Source organism: Musa acuminata, chromosome BXJ2-5, assembly GCF_036884655.1.
Source record: "Musa acuminata AAA Group cultivar baxijiao chromosome BXJ2-5, Cavendish_Baxijiao_AAA, whole genome shotgun sequence".
Taxonomy (NCBI): Eukaryota; Viridiplantae; Streptophyta; class Magnoliopsida; order Zingiberales; family Musaceae; genus Musa; species Musa acuminata.
In genome coordinates, this window is record NC_088342.1 from 38,324,976 (window position 1) to 38,345,524 (window position 20,549).

Here is a 20,549-nt window from a genome sequence, read left to right on the forward strand (position 1 = left end):
TTTTTTCTCCTCAACTATTTACGGTATTTTATGGGTTTATTTTTATCCATAAAATACTGTATATATTTTTTTGTTTTAAAAATACTATATAGTATTTTTTGATGTCATAGTGTTTTTGAAATAAAAACATTATATAGTATTTTTAAAAAGTCATAAAGATTTGGCGGGAAAATTTTTTGGATTTAGGTTGGAAAAACACTCTAAAGGGGTATTTTTTTAGGATTTTTGAAATAGGAGACGATGGTTAAAAAATTTTGAAAAGGGTATCTATCATTCGAGAAAAACCTAAAAAGAAAATATTTTCTTCATTTAAATATAACCAAATTTAAGTTTTTGATTAATATGTTTCATATAATTATCTTTATTATGTGACTTCACTTCGGAAGCTTCGACGTATTGCATCTTGACCGTTCATCCGGTGGAGCCCATCAGAAATTTAGATCGCCAGAGATCCCATTGTAACTGGATCCGTGCAATCGCTGAAGAGGATCCTGACATTACCGTCGGGAGCACACCTTGCATCCATAAATAAATCGACGCCTTGTTACCACGTGGCGAGCTGAGAAACCTCGGATGCAATGGACGGTGATCTGGCGCACTGCTCGATGAGATTAACGAGGTGTCTCCCAGAAAAAATCTCGGAAACCCGACGTAATCATCGCTTTGGCGACACGTGCCTTCCGAAGCTCTTGAAGGACACCTAAAGGCGTCCGACCACTTTTCTCGAATTTGTATTTGGAAATGTTTCACCATACGTTTTCTCGACCGTCTCAAAGCAGCTTCCACCTTTGCGTCGTCGTGACGGTGGTGCGCCGACCCACAATCTTCGCCGTGACCCACGATTAATGCTCCATCGCCTAATTTTTCTACACGAGAAGTGCTGTAGAATGCATCGCAAGTGTACTTCCTACGTGCCCTGGAAAGAGAAGCATCGCGCGTTCAGGATCATATGTTTGTGGTAAGATTATCTTCCTTCTTTTTGCCTTTCTCTTATTGTTGATTTCGCGCACGGATCGCAGCACTGTAAAATAGATCCTTGGAGTTGAAATCTTGGCTCACTATTTCTTGATGAATCGTTCTTGATATCTTGAATAGGTCATGGGCTGGGGTCCTTGTGGAGGAGACGCCCAAGTAGTTCACCCAGGTAATTCTCATCCTTTTCATATCAATCATTATTTGATTTGATTACTTTTCCATGAGGGGAGTTTTTATGAATTTGACGTTTATTGAATCTTGGAAGGGCATATGAGACCTCCTGTTTTTGAGGTAAAATTGTCTATAAAAATTTAAAATCTTTCCTTCTTGTTGGATAAAATGAGGACAGCCAACAAGGTCTAGAACTGAGACGAGCAGGATGGTGACTAAACGATTTGCTTTTGCTTTCATGCGTATCATGCGTTGCCATATTTCTGTGATCTGTTTTGATCAAATAGGTCTTGGGTTAAGATATAGTGGGTGCTTATCAAGTTGACGTTAAAATTGATATAGGTGATATGGCAAGATAAAAAATGTTGTGCATCTGATCAACAAGAAGCAGGCCTTAGGCTGGCGGTTTCTTTTGCTTTTCATCTTGAATCAATGGGTTCAAATCCTTGCAGATGTGGTACCCAAGTAACTCTTTAGGTGAAAAATCACCCACTCTATTATTCTTAAACTATCACATTTTGATCAATGGAATAAGACATGGAGATCCAACAATGAGAACTTGAAAGTTGTTGTCAAAGCAAACTTTTGATTTGTCACTATTAGATAACCAAACATCTCAAGATAGTGAGAAGCTCACCTACTGTAATCTTAGCTTGATCATGTGAAGCATTGTGACTTTGAGAAAGTTGCATTGAGCAATTCTAGTTGGGTAAATAATATTCCGCCAAATGTATATCAAGTTACAATGTAGTTCTTAAATGTTGGATCTTTGCCAGTGTTACATTTCCCATGCACCAGTTTGCATAGCTTAGAAGAATGTTGCCGAGTAGATTTTTCTCATTATGACATACTCAGTCTTTGCTGGAGAAATCAAACACCTGCCATTGAATTTAGCGCAACATACCATATGTCATTCCGTTGGAGGCTGTATCTATCATTCTAAATATATGAAAATCCAAAATTTATGATGTGTTAGTTGCAGTATGTGTTGGATTGTGAATGCTCTGTGATCTCGTTGAATATTCCTTTATAAGCTTAGCAAATGATGAATCTTCTCGTTCCAGTAACTTGGATGGTTTGTCATACTCAACAATGCTTCCTGCTTAAGAACAAGAAAGTGTACAAGTTAAATCATGCACAAAATATCTGCAAATTATATTTATCTTCAGTGGATTATAACCTTGATTACCTTCACTAAGAACAAGAATGAGATCGCTATCTATAACCGTGTGAATCCTGTGAGCTATGTTGAGTATTGTGCAGTCTCTGAATTCGTGACGTATTGTTGCTTGGATTATTGCATCTGTAGCAGAATCAATTGAGGCTGTTGCTTCGTCCAGAACAAGAATGTTACTTCTCTTCAACAGTGCTCTTCCTAGACAGAATAGTTGCCTCTGTCCAACACTCCAGTTTTCTCCATTTTCAGTAACTGTAGAAAGCCTCTCATAAATTATTAGACTGGTAACTCTAAACCGAGCTTATGATTTAAGTAGTAATGAACTGTAAGTTTGTTATCAAATGATCATAATCTCCTTGGTATGTTTTACCTGTTGAATCCAGCTTCTTGCTATCTTGTCGCATCAGATCACCAAGCTGACACTTGTCTAGTACCTAAACAATCATAAAGCATCTGTCAATCTTCTAGTTAGGATACATTTAAATAAGATTTGGCATTTAGTTTCTTGAAGATATTTTAATATACAACACTGAGTTCAAGAAACATCTTCTGTTTGGAAATTGAAGCATCTGAGTTGAAGATCTCTTGTTTAATATGAACTGAAAACTATAGATTAGAATAAACTCAAATTATGCATGGTTATCCGTGTCTTTACTTTGCCGTCTACATTATTTGGTCAACTTATAGTTTTTATGTTCCCTTGTGACAGTTCTATTCTTCAAGGATCCAGCATTATATCATTACTTGATAATTTCTGCCTCATCCAAAATCATGCTCAATACCATAGCTGTAGTGACATACTTGGATTCTCTATATTATGAAAATTTTGGGTTTGAAGAAACAACTTGCCTCCCATATCCTGCTATCTGAGTATTCCTGCAATGGATCAAGGTTTCCCCTCACTGTTCCCTCAAACAATATTGGGTCTTGTGGTATGATGCTTAGTTTGGAACGCAAGTCATGGAGACCTATCTTGCAGATATCAACATCATCAATTTGAATGGTTCCTTCTCGTGGTTCAACAATACGGAAAAGAGCCTGTATCATAGTTGATTTGCCGCTGCCAGTTCGTCCTACAATACCAACTTGTTTTCTTCCTGGAACTGTGCACGTTATATTTTTCAAGACAGATGGCAGATGTTCAGCATATCTGACCTGTATCAACAACAATAGCAACAAACCATAAGTTTTTAGAAAACAACATATCTAACCTGTAGAGAAAAGAAAAATAAAAAATAAATAGAAAAAAATGAATGATTACTTATTAAAGTTGAGCGCAAAATTCTTTTGTATAACCATACGAATATCTACATATCTTGGGCTTTGGGATCTCTGTATCTAATTCTCAATATAAACAAAGTTTTTAAACTAGAAATATAAATTTTTTTATATTTGATTAATCTAAGTTTACTATTAAAAGGGTAGAGATTCTCTTAGTATTTTGTAGTGGCACTCATCTGCCAAACAGTTGCAACTGTTACCTGAAGCAGAAAATGCAGATGGGATTATAGTAAATAATAGCCTAAAACTTGAGATCTAGGTTGATTTATGATTGTTGGCTTTATCCACATTGATACTGCCTAGCTATGAAAGAGAAGTATGGCTATTAAAAAGAATCCAACAATAATCATCAGTGTTGTAAAGCAATTAAGGATAAACTAACTACTACTACAAGAACAAGAATAAGAACATAAAAAATTGGAATGTCCTAAGTCCTAACTATTTGAGGTCAAATATATGAATCTTTTAGTTCTCCTTAGGATATATTCATATAATTTTAAATGATTCTTCCTCAATTTATCCTCTATCGATGCTATACTTATTGACAAATGAAATTTCTTTTACTATCTTTTCTATTCACTCCACACAACCACCTCAACATTCTCATTTCAGTAATACAAACCTTTGCATGTTCTATTTCTTTATTGTTCAACCTTAAACCTTACACCCCAAGGATAAAATAACTAAAAATATTAATTTTTTAATTAAGATATTGGGTGATATACGTAGAATTATCGAGCTCCTTGCAGCTGAGAATCAATCTACTAGAACCACAGGGCGTAAGACTTGATTCGGTGGGTCTAATGATGGATTGTACCTAACCCATGGTTACTGAAGTGAAGGCTTTCATCCATGTGGAAATTAATTTATATTTGTAAAGATCTACGATACAAACCACACACTAGTCCATTAAGCTTTGGGAAATTTTAATTGTTTTGTCATGGAAATGATATCATAATTTGTAACAATTTCTATGTTTAGAAAGTTGCAAGTTTTCAGCATACAAGTTTACAAGTCATATGAAGATAACTTGAACTGTTTTTCAGCTCATCTCTTTTCTAATCTATATTATTTAATTTCCTCAATATGCTATATCATATATCACATTATTATTGTTTGATGCAAAAACTATTGTTTACTGGATGATAAGATCTAATAATCATTCTTCTAAATTGTGTTTTCAACTATGCTTGTTATTTTTTGCAATCTATATAGAAGTGCCTAGCTCTCTACTTGGCTTGTAAAGCTTGTAATTAGTTACTGTGGCAATTATGTAGACAAGAACCAGAACATAGAATAAACGAACATGGAGTCATAATGCTTGATGTTTTGTCTAAGAATCAACTTCTATTATGGAATGGATTACTTGTCCCCACAGTATCTTGGAAAAAAATAGCCCCATCACCTTCTCCCAGTGTCAATAACAAAAAGAGGCTGACTGGACTTTGGGTGAAAATATCTGTTTGTGTGTTTCTACATACTATTTGACCTTATGTTACTTTTACACTATTATTCCATGGGGACAAATTTTCACTGCATTGACAGAATTTCCAAATGACTACGTGTGTCTCTGAATTTCTCTTGATTATGCATAAATATGGATGTAATATCGGAATTTGAGATCACCTCCAAATTCTTGAAGCATATAGTACCAACTTGTGGCCAATTGGTTGGTGGTCGACAACCTTCAATAAGTACAGGAGCTTCACTGGGAATCCTTGAGTATTGTAGTATTCTCTCAACTGAGATCATTGTAGTTTCTATGTTGCATATAAACCAGATGATAGTCGCAAGTTGTGAATTGAGATTTAATCCATAGGTCACTGCAAGCCCTGCAATGCCTGTATAACATACAAATGAAATTCTATTTAGATTAACCAACTTTTATAACAAGCTGACAAGTACTATCAAAGTTTAGGTAAATGAACTTTTCACTTGAATATATATGTTAATATGCTCACTTGGACTGAAAAATCCTTCTGGCAGGTTCACAAGCAAAATCAGTGAGAAAGCAAACACAAAGTTGGATAACAAATCCAGCCTGAATGAGAACCATTCTACTGCAGAAAAATCGTGAAACCATGGCCTTGAGTAATTATCTATGAGATCAAGGTTTGTATTGCTGAAACGGTCCTTCTGCCCGAATGCTCTAATAGTTGTAGCACCAGAGAATGATTCTGCAAAATGATGAAGGATTGGAGATCTTTGAATTTCTGACAACCGAGCCAATTCTCTTGCGGTCGGTATGTAGTATTGCTGCATCAGCCATTGTCAAGAATTCAATCTTCAAATCACCAAAATGATTTAGTCAACCATTATACCTGAATATCTAACTATGGTTAAGTTGATTTCTGTACACCTGTACACAGATCTACTTTTGCTTATTGCTTGTCATATATAATGGCAGACAAAATCATGGCAAACTAAATTTTAAAAAATAATATTAATAACTGGTCAAATTATTCCTTTTAAAATTCAAGCATTTCTGGTGGGACCAATATCTGATTGTGATAATGAATCTTGATGTTTGTTTTTTTTCTTTTGAGTGAGAGTGCTCTTACTTGATACCATATACAGATTGCTGATACTGGAATGAGTATTGCAAAAGTTGGCCAAGCAACCTGTGACATAACTGCAATGGTCCCTAGGATCTGTATAACTGAAAATGCACACCACGCCAACCTTGCTGCTAATTCTAAGTCAAGCACACTTTGGTCTGTCGAGGCCTACATGAAATTTACAAATAATCAATTAGTCGTCTTAAGCACAATGTTCTATGAATATATATGATGCAGGAGCTACATGAATGAGAGATTAAACTAAGTACTAACCCTGTTTAAGATCCTCCCAGAAGGCGTTGAATCAAAGAAGGACATTGGAGCACGGAGAACAGAGTGGAGCATCTTTTGGAAAAATTTTTGAGATGTCAAAAGGCCAACTTTTATAAGTATTGTTGCTCGGATCAACGAACACAGTGAACATCCAACTGAAAGAAGCACATACACCAGAAAGAGAAACTTGAGCCCCACTGCAGATTCTGTGGTTGCAGATGAAGGGGAAGCCCATGCCATCCAATAGTTGCTTGCTACTTGCAATATCTGGAAAATTGAATGTGCTAAGACTATTATGGGAACCATGGCTCCTCCTTGTACCGCAGTCAGGTATGCCCAATAAACATCTTTGGAAACACTTCCTTTCTCTCTCTCCTCATCTTGTATTAGCCTCCCTCTATTATCCATATCTTGACAAAGATCATGTTTAGACTCTTGGTTATCAATGATTTGAAATGAACTACTTGATTTTTTCTCTTCAATGGAATCATGACTGCTTGATGCCTGTAGTAAATTTATCTCTGCATCACGCGGCAATTTGCTTGAGGCTTCTGTATTGAGTATTAATTCAAGAGCGTCACTATGAGCTCCAACTAACACCTCAAATCCTGTGTTTTGCCTTAGAAGCTCATCAAAAGCTCCAGCCTGATCAATTTTTCCATTCTGCATCACCTGTTATATCAATTGCTATTAGCTGGTCTTAATCATTCTACTTGACTACATGACAAATTAAGTAGGAAACATGGGTATGTTAGTTTTATGGGGATGCCACAATGTTGTCCTGATGAGTGCTTCTAGTTGATAATATGTTAATTGGTTTTGTTTTATTAGATGCAATGGGAAGAACTATAATTCTTGCAGCATAATCATTTGGGAAAAAGGAATTTCAGCAGTTTTTCTTTACCAGGATAAGGTCTGCTACTGGAAGAAATTCAACTTGATGTGTAACATAAAGTATGGTTTTGTCTCTAAGAGTACCCATTAGACAATCCTGCAGAATAAGAATAAAGCATTTGTCAACATATGAAGGGGTTTTTCCACAACGAGAAAATTGAAAGTGATAATTACTAGGTATCTCAAACATTTGGTCCTCGGATTCATTTAAAAAATATTTACTTTGGAACATATTAGAGAAGACAAGGAATTTTGGATGTAAATCATGCTGTATGGTTTTCTCTCTCAATTCTAGTCTTTTATTATGTTATACATTTGAGAGGGAAGAGAGGGGGGGATCATTTGTTTAAAGCATATTTCTGTAATATAACTTTGAATAGTTGAGTGCCAGTATGAGCATCCAAAGCACTGAAAGGGTCATCAAGAAGGTATATGTCGGCATCCTGGTAGACTGCTCTAGCTATTTGGATCCTCTGCTTCTGTCCTCCACTCATATTTATACCCCTCTCTCCAATCTCTGTCAGGTCCCCATTAGGGAAGAGCTCAAAATCCTTTTTCAGTGCACAAACCTCAACTGTCTTTTCATACTTTTCGCTGTCAAAAGGATTTCCAAAGATAATATTTTCTCTAACATTTCCTGATATTATCCATGGGGATTGAGAAACATATGCTTTGCTGCCACTAATTTTCACCTTTCCTCCCATCTTTGGTAGTTCTCCAAGGATGCAAGACAGTAAACTAGACTTTCCTGAACCAACAGTACCACAAATAGCCACCTTCATTCCCCTATGCACCTTCAACTGAATATTTTCAAGTGTGGGGTATACGGAGTCTTTCTTCCAGCAAAATATTCCATGATCGATCTCAACATCAATCTCTGTTTCTGTTCTTGGAACAATTTCAACCACATCAGATTTCATTTCATCTTCTTGGAGGTACTTTGCTATTCTGTCAGCTGAAACTTTTCCTTGTGCAAGTACTGAAAGCAAATCAGGGATGGTAAAGATTGGCTCTTGCAGCATTCTGAATGTTGCCAATGCAGACAAAACTCTTCCTGTTGTCAGAGGAATTCCTATTAGTATGCATGTTCCAAATGTTGCCGCTGATATGAACATAGGTGCTCCCCAGAATATGAAAGATGAAATTAGTTGTACTCTTTCAGACCTCCACAGCCAGTTGTACTCTGTGTTTCTCAAGGCTTCTAACTTGTGAAGGTATTGTATGTCCCAAGCTTGTAGTTTCAAAATTTTCATGTTTCGGAGGACTTCTGCGGTTGCTTTCATTCGTTCATCTTTAGCTTTCATGATGCTGCTCTGGAATCTTTTTTGTGCTCTTGTTATAGGAATATTGCATGCCATTACCATTGTTGTTGCTGCTAATCCAGCAAAAGATCCCACTCCCAGATTCTTATGAAGAACATATATTGCTAGTGAAATCTGAACTGGAAGCATCCATATGATATTTGAATGCCACATGAGGTCTGTGATCCTTTGGATATCCACACTTATGTAGTTGATAATCTCCCCACTTGTATGGCTCTGCCGAGACTCACTTGATAACTCAAGACCCTTTTTATATATATGGGATATTAGAGCAGCTCTTACACGCATTGCAAGCTGTTGGGCTCCAAAATTCCATTGTCTCTGGCACACAGACTCCACAACTTTGGCACCTAGGAATGTAAGTACAAGGACATAACCACTTCTCAACCCATGCTGCCTCTCTCCTCCTAAGAACTTAACAAAGTTGACAATCAATGAAGGTCCAACATAAGAGGCCCCTGCTGCTACAACTGCAAAGCTTGCATTGATCGCTGCCTTTTTCCTAATGAATACAAAGATTGCTCTGTAGATAGATGAAGTTCTCAAGCCGTATCTTTCTTTGACATTATTCAGGCAGCTATCAAACGAGTGGGACACAAACTCAGCAGAACTGTTTTTATCAACATCTGGTACTTCATTCTGCTCCAGAGGCTTCCTTCTCCCAGTAGCAAATAGTGGATTAATCCATGAGAAGGTCATAAGTTGTAAAAGATTTGCACTTCCATACAAAGAGCTCCTCTGGCTTTCAACATGCTTCGCCTTTGATGTTTGCACTTGCAATAGTGGTTCCCTGAGACTGCCAGAGTCGCTGCTGATCCCTGTTGTGCCTCTGACTGCAATGACAAACAGTAATATGCAGGGAAAGAGACTAATTATATCGGTATATTGTTCTATTCTTAAGAATGACTTCTCTTGAAGAATGGACTGTATGTCGATAACAGTAAAGGTAGCTGACTGCAGGGTGCTGCTTATCAACCATGTTCTTATAACCCAAGAAAGTTTTTCAGATCGAGTTCGTGGGAGATTCAGTGTGATAACAAGCAAAATTATCCAGGATATCAACTGTGTTGTCTCGGCTAGAACTGACGTAATGTACTTGCAGTTGCCTTGACTTCCTTTTAGCAGCAAGAAAACAAGTCCAAACAAGTTGGTGACCGGTAACAGTAAGCAACAAACTTTGGCAGCTTGGTATGAGAAACTCAAGCGTATACAATTAAGATTGTTCTGATCAGTAGTGCAATTTTGCATCTCTTCAACATTGGTCCTGGATCTCATTCTGCATGATTTGCTAAGTATCTTCCATAAGAGTTGCAGGAAGAAACAACCGATAAAAATGAGATGGACAAATACAAAAAGATTCTTCCAGAAACAAAGTGTGCTAATATCTTTCCACCCTTCCCAAAATTGAGGTGAATGGAAATCTGCAGGAGAACGAAATACTATTTTCAGTGGGTAAAGAAACAAAAGTTCTGCAGTAACTGCAGGTTAGACAAGCAAGCAACTAAATTAGATTTTCTGTTTCACTTTGAAGGTAGAATGTTTCATACTTTGTAAAACTTGCCTGGTTGGTGTTACACACTGATCTCATTCTTTTGAGAACTCAAATAGAAACTACATGAGATTTTTTTTGGTAATGTTATAAATATAATAGTTATAAAAAATTTGGTAGCTTATTTGTGAGCGTTATGGCATATAAATTTAACCACTTCTTGAATACCATCAATTTTTTTTACAATCACATCAGATTTAGAAAGGATTGACACATCTGCTATGGTGACACACCAAAACAGAATTCAAGTTTCTGTCCAGTGGACCCTTAAGGATGCAGATGCACTATGTAGATTCAGCCATTTGATTTCAAATTGTAAACACACTAGCCATCTTATCATTTATAAAGTTGCATCCAAACAGTTGCTGGATCCTAAAATTCTTAATGCTGAAGGATGTTTAGTTTAATGCAGATATCAAAATTAAACAGAAAGGCAATTAATAGTCATAGCTTTCTTTTTTGGTTATTTGTTCCTTTCCATGTAAAATTATGCCATTTGAAATTTGCTTAGTTTCTCTCAACTGCAGTTTCCTGATGTTCAAATAATACCGCACTTACTTGAAGACTCATGAAGATTTAACTCTGAATCCAATTTGATATGAACAGGACTATTTCCTTTGTCACTAAATTTTTTAAATCTCACAAAAAGGTTATTTCTTTTTCTGTATAGGATATGTCACTGTCTACAGTTGAACTCCTTTTATAGCATATTGCATTAAATTTTATAGTTCTTGAGTTCTTGCCTCTGTGTCATTACTATTGATTGCAAAGTTTCAGTTGTTAGTTTTTGATGGCCATCAGTTTTTATCGGGATAATTAGCTTTAAAATGTTTTATTTGACATCATCTTCTTTACCAGAGTTTCTGAACCTTGGTCCTTTCCTGGTTTAAGCTGTTTATAGGGAACCATGTCGGTTTGGTTTTCACTAAATTGACCACCGATTTATTCAAGAAAATTCATGTAGGAAACTGCATGGCCATCTTATTTCTTCACATTGCACCATCCAAAGACCAAATGCTGGTGAACCAGAATGTATATATGAATCACATGCAATGCTGCCATCACCAGATAAGTTCTTCTCAATATATTACCTGAAGACTTCAATGTACACTATCTGTTGTTTCCTAATGATCAAACAAGAAACAATATGGATGACACAGGTCTCTACATATTATAAAACATGGTTTCTTCATATACATGGCTTCATGTATTATATTTGTTCCCGAGTTTAAGCATATTACAGTCAGTTTCTTTCTTTTCCATGGTTCTGCAGATTGCTGCTGTGTATATGACAAAACCAAAAAGATGGATTTGCTAATTTTTACGTCCAACCATTACTCATGATTGTGTGAAGATGGCAACACAATTCTTTGTTGTGATGATTGCTTTCTTTCTTTCGATTGATCTTTAGAACAAAATAAATAAAAACAAGCAGACAGATCTTACTTGGCACATCAAACGTGTCTTGGTGAAACATTCCTGCGGTTTTCCTTCCTTGAGCCACTTCCTGATGTCTCCTGCCTCGTCCAATGTCACAGGGGAAAGAAGTGCAAGTGGAAGCGGGAAGAGAGATCGACCAGATTCGTCTGCGGTTAATGACGAGTGAAGAGTACTTTACCCAAATAGTTGGGGGTGCTCATTGGATAAGGTAAATCCGGGGAAAAGATTTCGTCGTGTTGGCCACCGCACGCGGTGATGCATGGTTTCCTTTTGTAGATCCATTAGTTGGACGCAGCAGTGTGTGGGTTTCGTTTCTGTTTCTGATATATCTCCTCTTGGCATATTCACCGAACACAATCACATAGTTGAGGATGCGGATAATGTGCAGAGTATTTTGCATATGAGAGTTATTAAGCGTCACGGTATGTTCTCTGAACAAAATCACTTAATTATGAACGTAATTTTTATATGCAGCGTACCGAGTAATGTAGCTACAGGTAGCACGTTGGATTACAAGTCCATGTCTGTCGCGGTCCAGCCCGGCCCATCCCCTCCCATCCGGCCCGGCCCGGCCTATATATAAAACCCGGCGCCGTAGGAGTTATAACTGCTTCCCCGCAAATGCCGCTCTCCCTCCCCACGGCGATTCGGGAGTTTCGATAACGAATCTTGGAGGCTTCGCCTGCTTTGTTTCATCTTGGTTTTGTTGGATTTTGCTGCAGGAAGATGGTGGTGTTGGTCACGACGGCCGACGTTGAAGCGAGTTCCAGGCGCCTCGGAATTGATCCTTCCTTCCTTAGGTTGATGTGGTTTCTTTCTCGGAATTGATCTTTCTTGGTTTCAGTGGAAGTCGCCCCGGTCGAGGACTTTGGCATCGAAAGGTAATGGACCTTATCCAAACCCTAACCCTCTCTTGGCCAGAGAGCTTTTGTTTCGTGTAATGTTGTTTGTTTCTTGGGTTGATCTGTTCCTCGTCTTTTTTTTTTTTTTTTGGGGGGCGAAGCTTTTGGCATCAAAAGGTAATGTACCTTATCCTAACCCCAACACTAAGCGTGTCTTGGCCATAGATCTTTTCTTTCGCGTAAAGTTATTTGTTTCTTGAGTTGATGATTTGTTCGTTATTTTCCTTCTGGCGAAGATTCTGGCATCAAAAAGTAATGTTCCTTAGCCTAACCCAGCCCTATTGACCAGCGAGCTTTTCTTTCGTGTAATGTTGTTTGTTTCTTGAGTCGATTTGTTTTTCATTTTCTCTGTTGGCGTAGATTTTGGCATCAAAAAGGTGATGTGTCTTATTATAACCCTAACCCTAAGCATATCTTGTCCAGAGAGCTTCGCAACATCTGGCTCGTTGTTTTGTGGAAATAGGAGTATATATATATATATATATACACACGATGTTTGCTTAACTTCCATCTCCCTCCCTTGTTGATGCACCTCTTGCTCTCTCATCCACGATGGTTGTAGCACTTGAAGCTCAGTCGCGACATGGACTATCTGTCCCCTCCTGTCGACCAGATTTTGAATTTTTTTCATCAATTTCCTATCGACACCGAGCACCTCCGCTAGGTGGCTCAAGCTCGAAGCGGTTGAGGATGTTGGTCCTCTTTTATCTGTTGGAATCTCTCTTCTATTTGTGCACCCTGCTGGACTCGTTTCTCCCTTTCGGCAAGTAGAAATTGTGTGTGTATCTATGTATATATATATATATATATATATATATATATATATATGTATATGTATTAATCATGGAAAACAAGGCCACTATTAAGCTAACAACTTGGCACAACCTCAATCTCTACAAGTAGGTACTAGAGTGCATTCTGAGACAACATATTCCACCAAATATAATCGTAACGGATTGATCACAGAAGTGCCTGTTTTTAAGCATCAACAACAAGTAATGTGTATTTTATATAATTAGATAAGATATATTATAGATATAATTAGATTCTAATTATAATTATCAATTGAATCTAATTTTGATTAAAAAAATTAAAAAAATAATTTTGATAATAGAATTTTTTTTAATTACTTATTCTACATCAACTCTTGCCTATTTATAAATAATAGATAAGACCTCCTAGATAGATACTCAACGTGAATACATAAATTAGTTATTGAGAGATTAGAAAAATAGATGTGTATCAAATTTTTTTTTTCTTTCCTGTAGCTAGTTACTAAAACTTATCAAAATCAAATGACAAGATGTGCGTGCACCCGCTCTCGATGCTGAAAAATAAACCATCCCAAAACTTATCATATTTACAATCTCATTGGAAGAAAAACAAAAAAAAGCTACAACGGGAAATCTACCATAGACGGATCGTATGCCCCGTAAGTTAGCCCTCCCGAACTTTGCCTATCATTTCTCCTCAATTTCAATATCGATGATGTCGGGTTCTGAAGCTTCAGAGGACGAATCGTTTCTACCCCTCGAGAAGCCATCTCTTGGCCGCCAGACAATGTTCTTACAGCCTGTGCAACGGATCACCTGGTTGCGGCTGCCCACGAATTGCCTCTTACAAGCTGGACATGTTCCCTGTGTAACACAACACAGCTCGTGTCATTTCTATAAATAATAATAATAATAATAATAATAATAATAATAATAATATTATGCTGAAAACACTGAGAAGCAAATAAGAAGATACAACATCGAAGCATAAGAGTCGTGAATAAAACATTGTTTTTGTCTGCCGACAAAAACTACCTTGAGCATTCATAAGCAATGGATATTCTGAGTTCCTCCCGTGCTATCAGCGTTGGCCATCAGAAGTTGGTATTCCTCTGGATACGTCATTCGCCATTGTATCCAGGCTAATTTTTCAGATTCGTCGAGTAGGTTTTCAATAAATTCCATTTTAGCCTGTGGGTCAGTAAATCCTTGAAGGAAACCAAATTCTTTGTTTGCAATCCTTTCTGAAGCAGAATGGGTTGATTAAATCAAACATTAAATTTGTTAAAAATCCTAGTTATGATTAAACAACATCTGGACCCTAATTTAATTTGACAAGATATTACTTCTCACTGGGGTAACTAAAGCCAAGTTTAATTTGACAACATGGTTCGTCAAAGATATTACTTCTCACTGGGGTAACTAAAGCCAAGTTTAATTTGACAACATGGTTCGCCACTGTGTTAACGTACTACTTTAATTCATTCTAATTTCACCCATCTCAAATTTATAAACTCAGTTAATAAGAAAGCTAGAATCCCAATCCAAGTTTCATCTTCAATTCATTCAAGCTCCAATCCATTTCTAATACAGTTCCTTTCATCGCAACATCTAATCGAAAAAAGCCAATCCCAACAGAACAATATTCTGAAACTTAAACATAAAACAAAGCCCCATCACAAGTGAATACAACCCAACCATCACAACAAGAACCACTAGAATTCACTATACCACCATAACAACTTTTTATTGTTACACATAGTACACATTGGTAAAAATGGTATATATGATGAATCTAAAGGAATTTATGATACTGTCCATCTCAGGTTTACCTTTTTCTTCCTTCCTTTTTCTATTTAAAATTCTGTTTCCTATTAAATGAAGTCATAATATACTAACTTATGTTACATTTGCTCAAAAGAAACATGTATTTCATTTGATCCTTTAAAAATTTCTCATTTATATGACTCAGGACCACTTTTCGACTTCTCAATTCAATTCTAAAAGCTTCTTGATTCTGTGTAGGATACAGATCTTGACAACCTAACTAGATTTATGCAAATATGTTCAAAATGAAAACCAACCATTGTGACAAATGAGCAAGGGCAAACTCAGCCAGCATGCTTATGTGACAGAAATTGATTTTGGGGTGTTCTCGAAACTCAAATCTTCCAGTGACCCACAGAGTAGTAGTTAAAAGGAATTGCCTATGGAATCAAATTGATATAAGGATTGGAAATGTTTCTTCTGGTAAAGAAACACCTTTGCCAATCACTTGATTATATGGAGACAAAAAATAGTAGCTAGAGTGACCAAGTCAAAGAATTAAAAGTCTCAACCCACAAGAAACCTCAGAACGGAGTAGACCTTAGGAAAACTGCTATCATCACAATGCTTATTTAAAAGATGATTACCGTAGGACAAAATTAGACTACATTCTTGTCGGCACCGAAACCAACACAGCCTAGAACCCCCCTACAAGGGCATGTGAGGCACAATTCGGTGGTTTACTACACCTAATACTTAGTCTTTACAGACACCAACTGTTACGACATCATCTGATGGTAAAACTAATCCATTAACTTAATAGGCCTAGAGGTGATCCAAAATGCTTAAACCTAAATTAATGATCATGAAGCCTGATAAATCAATTCAAATTTCCTTGACTTTCAATCTGGAACTAAACTGGCATGTCACCACTTTAGTGTAGTCACTGACTTGTGCCTCCACTTGGTCAGTCACATATCATAATATAAAGTATAAATCACAACAACATGTGCAATCTTTCTTGCTCTGGGTCACTTCATAATGACCAACATGGACAGGAATTGTTTACCAGATTGTATATTAAGAAAAATAAAATGGAATGTAATTTCAGTTTGATTGTGTGATCAAGTGAGTAGTTTCAAATAGTTCACATAATTTAGAAAGTTGATGATAATACAAGGTGCACAGTGCAAGTAATAGGCATAAAGGAAAATAGCAAAATGCATATGCTACAGCGAAGCACTGAAAGGCAGTGCCTTGTATATCCATAAAGAAGCCATAGAAAGGCAGTGGCTTATATAGATCATGATTGAACAAAAAGAATGTAGAACTTAGAGCAAAACTTAGCTAGGACCACATAAAGGAAACCAAAGATACATATCAACATAGACACTACATACTCACCGATGGTTATTCAAAAAATGGATCTGATATCCGATGAATTAACCACAAAAGGAGAATATCAGAAAAAAAAAAACCCAAAAAGAAGGAATCTCACAAATTGTTATTTTCTTAATCAAAAAGATATTATGTAGATATTGACAAAAGTGATATACAAGTCACAAGGCCCAGGTATGGCAAGGATGTCAATTGAAGCTTGAAATTTTGCATGAAATTCACATATATATATATATATATATATATATATATATATATATATATATATATATATATATATATATATATATATATATATATATATATATATATATATATATATATATATATATATATATATATACATACATACATACATACATATATACATATACATACATACATACATACATACATATACATACATACATACATACATACATACATACATACATATACATACATACATACATATATACATACATATACATACATACATATATACATACATACATACATATATATATATATATATATATATATATATATATGTATGTATGTATGTATATATATATATACAGCACAAAATCTTATGACAGTATTGTATAATTCACGATGGTAAACTAATGGACAGAAAGGAACAACAAATCACACAAAGAAATGGACAACCTAAGGAAGCCATTTACCATTGCACAAAAAAAAAACTACAAGAACACAGACCATATCTTCAGCATGAAGTTTCCGGATCAAAGCGAACACTGTTGTAATGATAACTTGTGATGACAATATAATGGGATATCAGGTCAACAGTCAACACACACATGCACCTTCAATCCCAGAGCAGTACCAAACCACTAACTAAAGTTAGGACTTGCATCACAGTAAGGAAAACCAAAGAAAATAAGTAATTTGAAGAAAGATACTATCATATATCCTTTCTATCTAATCAAGAAGGTAATGTAATTTTCTCTGTTATGCAATTAAGCAAATTGTGCTTAGCAATAAAAAACAGTGAATATGTAGAAATGCACCCAATATAGGTCGGGTTGCTTAAAAGAACCTACAGAGTAAGAAATTGACAGACAGAGAAAAATTAAATATCTAATGAAATATAAGTTACCTGAATAGCAAAGTTGTTGGCAAGTGTTCCAACAAGAAGAGGAGCAACAAATGGTAACACCCATGTAGCTAAAATGAAAAATCTGAACAGCCACCCAGATAATGCAAACCAGAGGAAGAAGATAGTCTACAAAAAAGAGGGTATTAAGGATATAAAACAAATAGCATATACCCCAAGGAAACAAGCATGGATATGAAGAATCCAAATCATGTACATCTTAACAAGTAAAGAACATATTGAATTGAGATTAGACATAGTTAAGCATCATGATCCAAGATAAAGGGCACCCAAATGTATGTGACTCTCGTCTATATAGGATCTAGGAGGGTAAGTGTTATGATCTTATGATAATATTTAATATCATCTTCTTCATGTTTATGCCATTTAAAATTATAAAAATGATCCAGGTTTTATCTTAAAATATGTCCACCTCAACCCAGTAAATGATACTTGCAACTAAATAGAGCATTCCTTTTGTATTAAAAAATATTTATCTTCTCAATTGAATTGAATAAATGGATTACTTAGCTTATTGAAAAAGCACTGCAAAAATATAATGTTCTATAATTGCTGTTAGCATGATGAAAGTGGATAGTCATTGCATGATTGTAGTTTCCATAAATGTTTGACTCCAGCACAAAATGCATAATACATACCACTTTGTGTGGTAGCAGCAATGAACTAAAAAAAGCCTGTATCGACACCTTCATTGGTCCACCAAAGTGGAGTAAGATGTTAGAAACCTATATGGTGCAGACTGTTCTAATTGATTGAGAAGTCCTCCAATTACAATATGTAGACATAACCAGCTTTTTGGCTTTTTGGCTCAACCATCCAACTAAGAATGAAGAATCAAGGGTCGAAGAAGTAGCCCTTTTTGGCTTTTTGTCTTTCTTGCAGTGAGAAACACTGGCCCTTTTTGTTAAGTTTAACCACGGGCTATGCAGTGTGCTAATTGAACATGAGTTGCAAGGATCAAAGAAGCTAAACATGTACAAATGGAGAGTTTGGTTGAAAAAATGGAGTTTGTCAAGCATTTGATGATCTCGACGTTGCTAGATGTCAGTATATATTAATGTGTGCTTCTTATTAACAAGAAGGAACATCTTGGTTAGTTCCTCCTAAAATATTTAAGGAGCTTCATTAAGAAATTTTGGCATGGCTGTAAACCTAATTAGGGTTCAAATATGAGCTCAAGTGAAACTAGAGAAAAGGAACTTTTTGTTATTTATGCAAATTAAATGCTCTACTAAAAGGACACAAGGTGGACTAGTTACAAGGCTAATCAAGAGCTAATAGTCATATTAAATTTGGCAAAGTAAATGGTCAACCTAATGTACAAATATATTTAACAGATCAACTATGATTTTTTTTTTTTAGTCCAACTAGTCCCGTTATATGTGACACCAGCAACCTAATCAACCAAACAAAACCATGACCTAACAAAGGAAGTGAAGGAAATGTAAATGTACTCAAGTAATAGAATTTCCTCTTGGATGTCCTCAGTTCTTTTATCTGTATCGCCATTTATAGCTGGACTTCCAAGTGTTTAAAATTCAGCATGTACATCCACCTTGACGACAGGCAATGCATTTGACGAAAACAGACCAATTTAATTATCATTACATGCGCCAATCTAGAATCAAGATTAAAGATTGGCAATCAAGAAAATGGAGACAAGAGTCAAGATTAGCAATCAAGAAAACGGAGACAAGATTCAAGATTAGCTATCAAGAAAACTGAGACAAGATTCAACAGTAGCAGTGTGATCAAGAAAATGAAGATAATATTCAAAGATTAGTAGTAATCAAGAAAGTTGAGACAAGATTCGACATTGGTAGTAATCAAGAAAACGAAGATAATGCTTACGGTTAGTAAAAGTAAGAGAAAGAGAACTCACGGCCACGCCTCTGCCTAGGGGTGTTTGCAGAAAGCCATTAAGCTCTCTCCTGTACTGCGGAAAAGAATCCAAAAGAAGCATCAGAGTCTTGAAAGAGTGGACAAAAGGATCGGATCGAAAAGGAAGCGAAACCGAACCCGAGGCCAATTCCTGGAGAAATCCACGGAGAACGACCTCCACTGCCGCCCGATCCCCAGCTCCTGGTCAATCTTGCGGGCCCAGTTGGCGGCGGCGCGGGCGGCAGAGTCAAACCGCCGGAAGAGATCGTAGCGGCGGTCGAGGCGCTCGGCGGCGCGGCGGGCCTCGAAGGCGACCTGCTCGATTCCGTTGTTGGCGCTCCGCCATGCGTCCCGTAGGGCCTCGCCGGAGGCGACGCGCCTCGCGAACCCGTCCAGGTCGCTCCGGCGGAAGGCCCGGACGGGCGCACCGGGGCGGCGGGAGACGAGGAGGGGCGACGGGGCGACCAACCCAAAGGCGGAGGGGCGAGCCCATGGGACGCTCGTGGTCGCCATGGATGGACCAAGCCGCAGGTGGAGTCGGCGCGGATTTGGTTATTTGGTGGTTGTTGGGTTAGGCGTTTCGGCGTCAAATAAGACAAATATGAGGTTAAAAGACTAGTTTTTCTTTTTCTTTACCTTTATCCTTTTCTTATAGGACAAATTCATTAAAAAAATTTAAATAATACTCTAACGTTAAAAAAATATCATAAAATATTTTTTAAATTGTTCATTTTATCCCTGTCGACTATCGCCCTCCGCCTAGTTGTTGATCGCCCCTTCATCCTGAATAGTCGGTTATTGCTTACGGCCATGTGCAGAGGCAATCAACGATAGAGGCTTCACCTTTGTCGAATCTCAACAATCACCTCCATCGCCCATAGGCTTCACCCTTATCGTAGTTCTCATCGTCGAGGTCTGCGAATTCCTCATGCTACTGACTATAGAAAAGGAAGGACGAGAGGCCAAGCACCTTTGCAAGGGATGGTGCAAGGAGGCAAGGGCGATGGTGTAAGTCAAAAATGACGATGAGTGTGAATATTTTTACATGATCACAAACATTCTACAATAATT

At 36.8% G+C, this 20,549-nt stretch overlaps 2 protein-coding genes and 1 long non-coding RNA gene across 15 annotated transcripts; 1 reads left to right on the forward strand and 2 right to left on the reverse strand.

The window, feature by feature from the left end:
- Positions 1-724: 724 nt before the first annotated feature.
- On the forward strand, positions 725-13,122 carry LOC135612702 (uncharacterized). 13 transcript variants are annotated; one of them, XR_010487053.1, is made up of 7 exons: positions 725-958; positions 1,096-1,144; positions 5,591-5,847; positions 6,456-10,135; positions 11,739-11,848; positions 11,917-12,062; positions 12,138-13,122. It is a non-coding gene; the product is annotated as an uncharacterized LOC135612702 (long non-coding RNA). The 13 variants fall into 13 exon arrangements; XR_010487052.1 differs by having other exon boundaries at positions 11,739-12,062; XR_010487056.1 differs by having other exon boundaries at positions 11,739-12,062; positions 12,363-13,121.
- On the reverse strand, positions 2,061-9,989 carry LOC135612701 (putative ABC transporter C family member 15). The gene is made up of 10 exons (XM_065109295.1): positions 7,701-9,989; positions 7,340-7,426; positions 6,436-7,107; positions 6,166-6,330; positions 5,566-5,860; positions 5,231-5,445; positions 3,173-3,478; positions 2,694-2,757; positions 2,336-2,575; positions 2,061-2,245 (listed from the first exon to the last, which is right to left on the reverse strand). Exons 1-10 carry the CDS (start codon positions 9,924-9,926, stop codon positions 2,109-2,111), a joined length of 4,407 nt encoding a protein of 1,468 aa, XP_064965367.1. The 5' UTR covers positions 9,927-9,989; the 3' UTR covers positions 2,061-2,108.
- A 658-nt stretch (positions 13,123-13,780) lies between the features above and the next one.
- Positions 13,781-20,048, reverse strand: LOC135612703 (uncharacterized). Its single transcript, XM_065109297.1, has 4 exons — positions 19,617-20,048; positions 19,480-19,533; positions 17,580-17,705; positions 13,781-14,179 (listed from the first exon to the last, which is right to left on the reverse strand). Exons 1-4 carry the CDS (start codon positions 19,989-19,991, stop codon positions 14,003-14,005), a joined length of 732 nt encoding a protein of 243 aa, XP_064965369.1. The 5' UTR covers positions 19,992-20,048; the 3' UTR covers positions 13,781-14,002.
- Between the last annotated feature and the right edge of the window lie 501 nt (positions 20,049-20,549).

Bases quoted from the DNA above. Each gene is read 5' to 3' on its own strand.
- LOC135612703 (XM_065109297.1), bottom strand. From the start codon at position 19,991: ATGGCGACCACGAGCGTCCCATGGGCTCGCCCCTCCGCCTTTGGGTTG. The intron at 19,534-19,616 runs GTTCGGTTTCGC...TCTTTTCCGCAG, and splicing joins TCTCCAGGAATTGGCCTCGG to TACAGGAGAGAGCTTAATGG. The intron at 14,180-17,579 runs GTAACTTATATT...TGTGTTACACAG, and splicing joins CCAACAACTTTGCTATTCAG to GGAACATGTCCAGCTTGTAA.
- LOC135612701 (XM_065109295.1), bottom strand. From the start codon at position 9,926: ATGAGATCCAGGACCAATGTTGAAGAGATGCAAAATTGCACTACTGAT. The intron at 5,861-6,165 runs GTAAGAGCACTC...TGGCTGATGCAG, and splicing joins CAATCTGTATATGGTATCAA to CAATACTACATACCGACCGC. The intron at 2,576-2,693 runs GTAAAACATACC...GGCTTTCTACAG, and splicing joins CAAGAAGCTGGATTCAACAG to TTACTGAAAATGGAGAAAAC.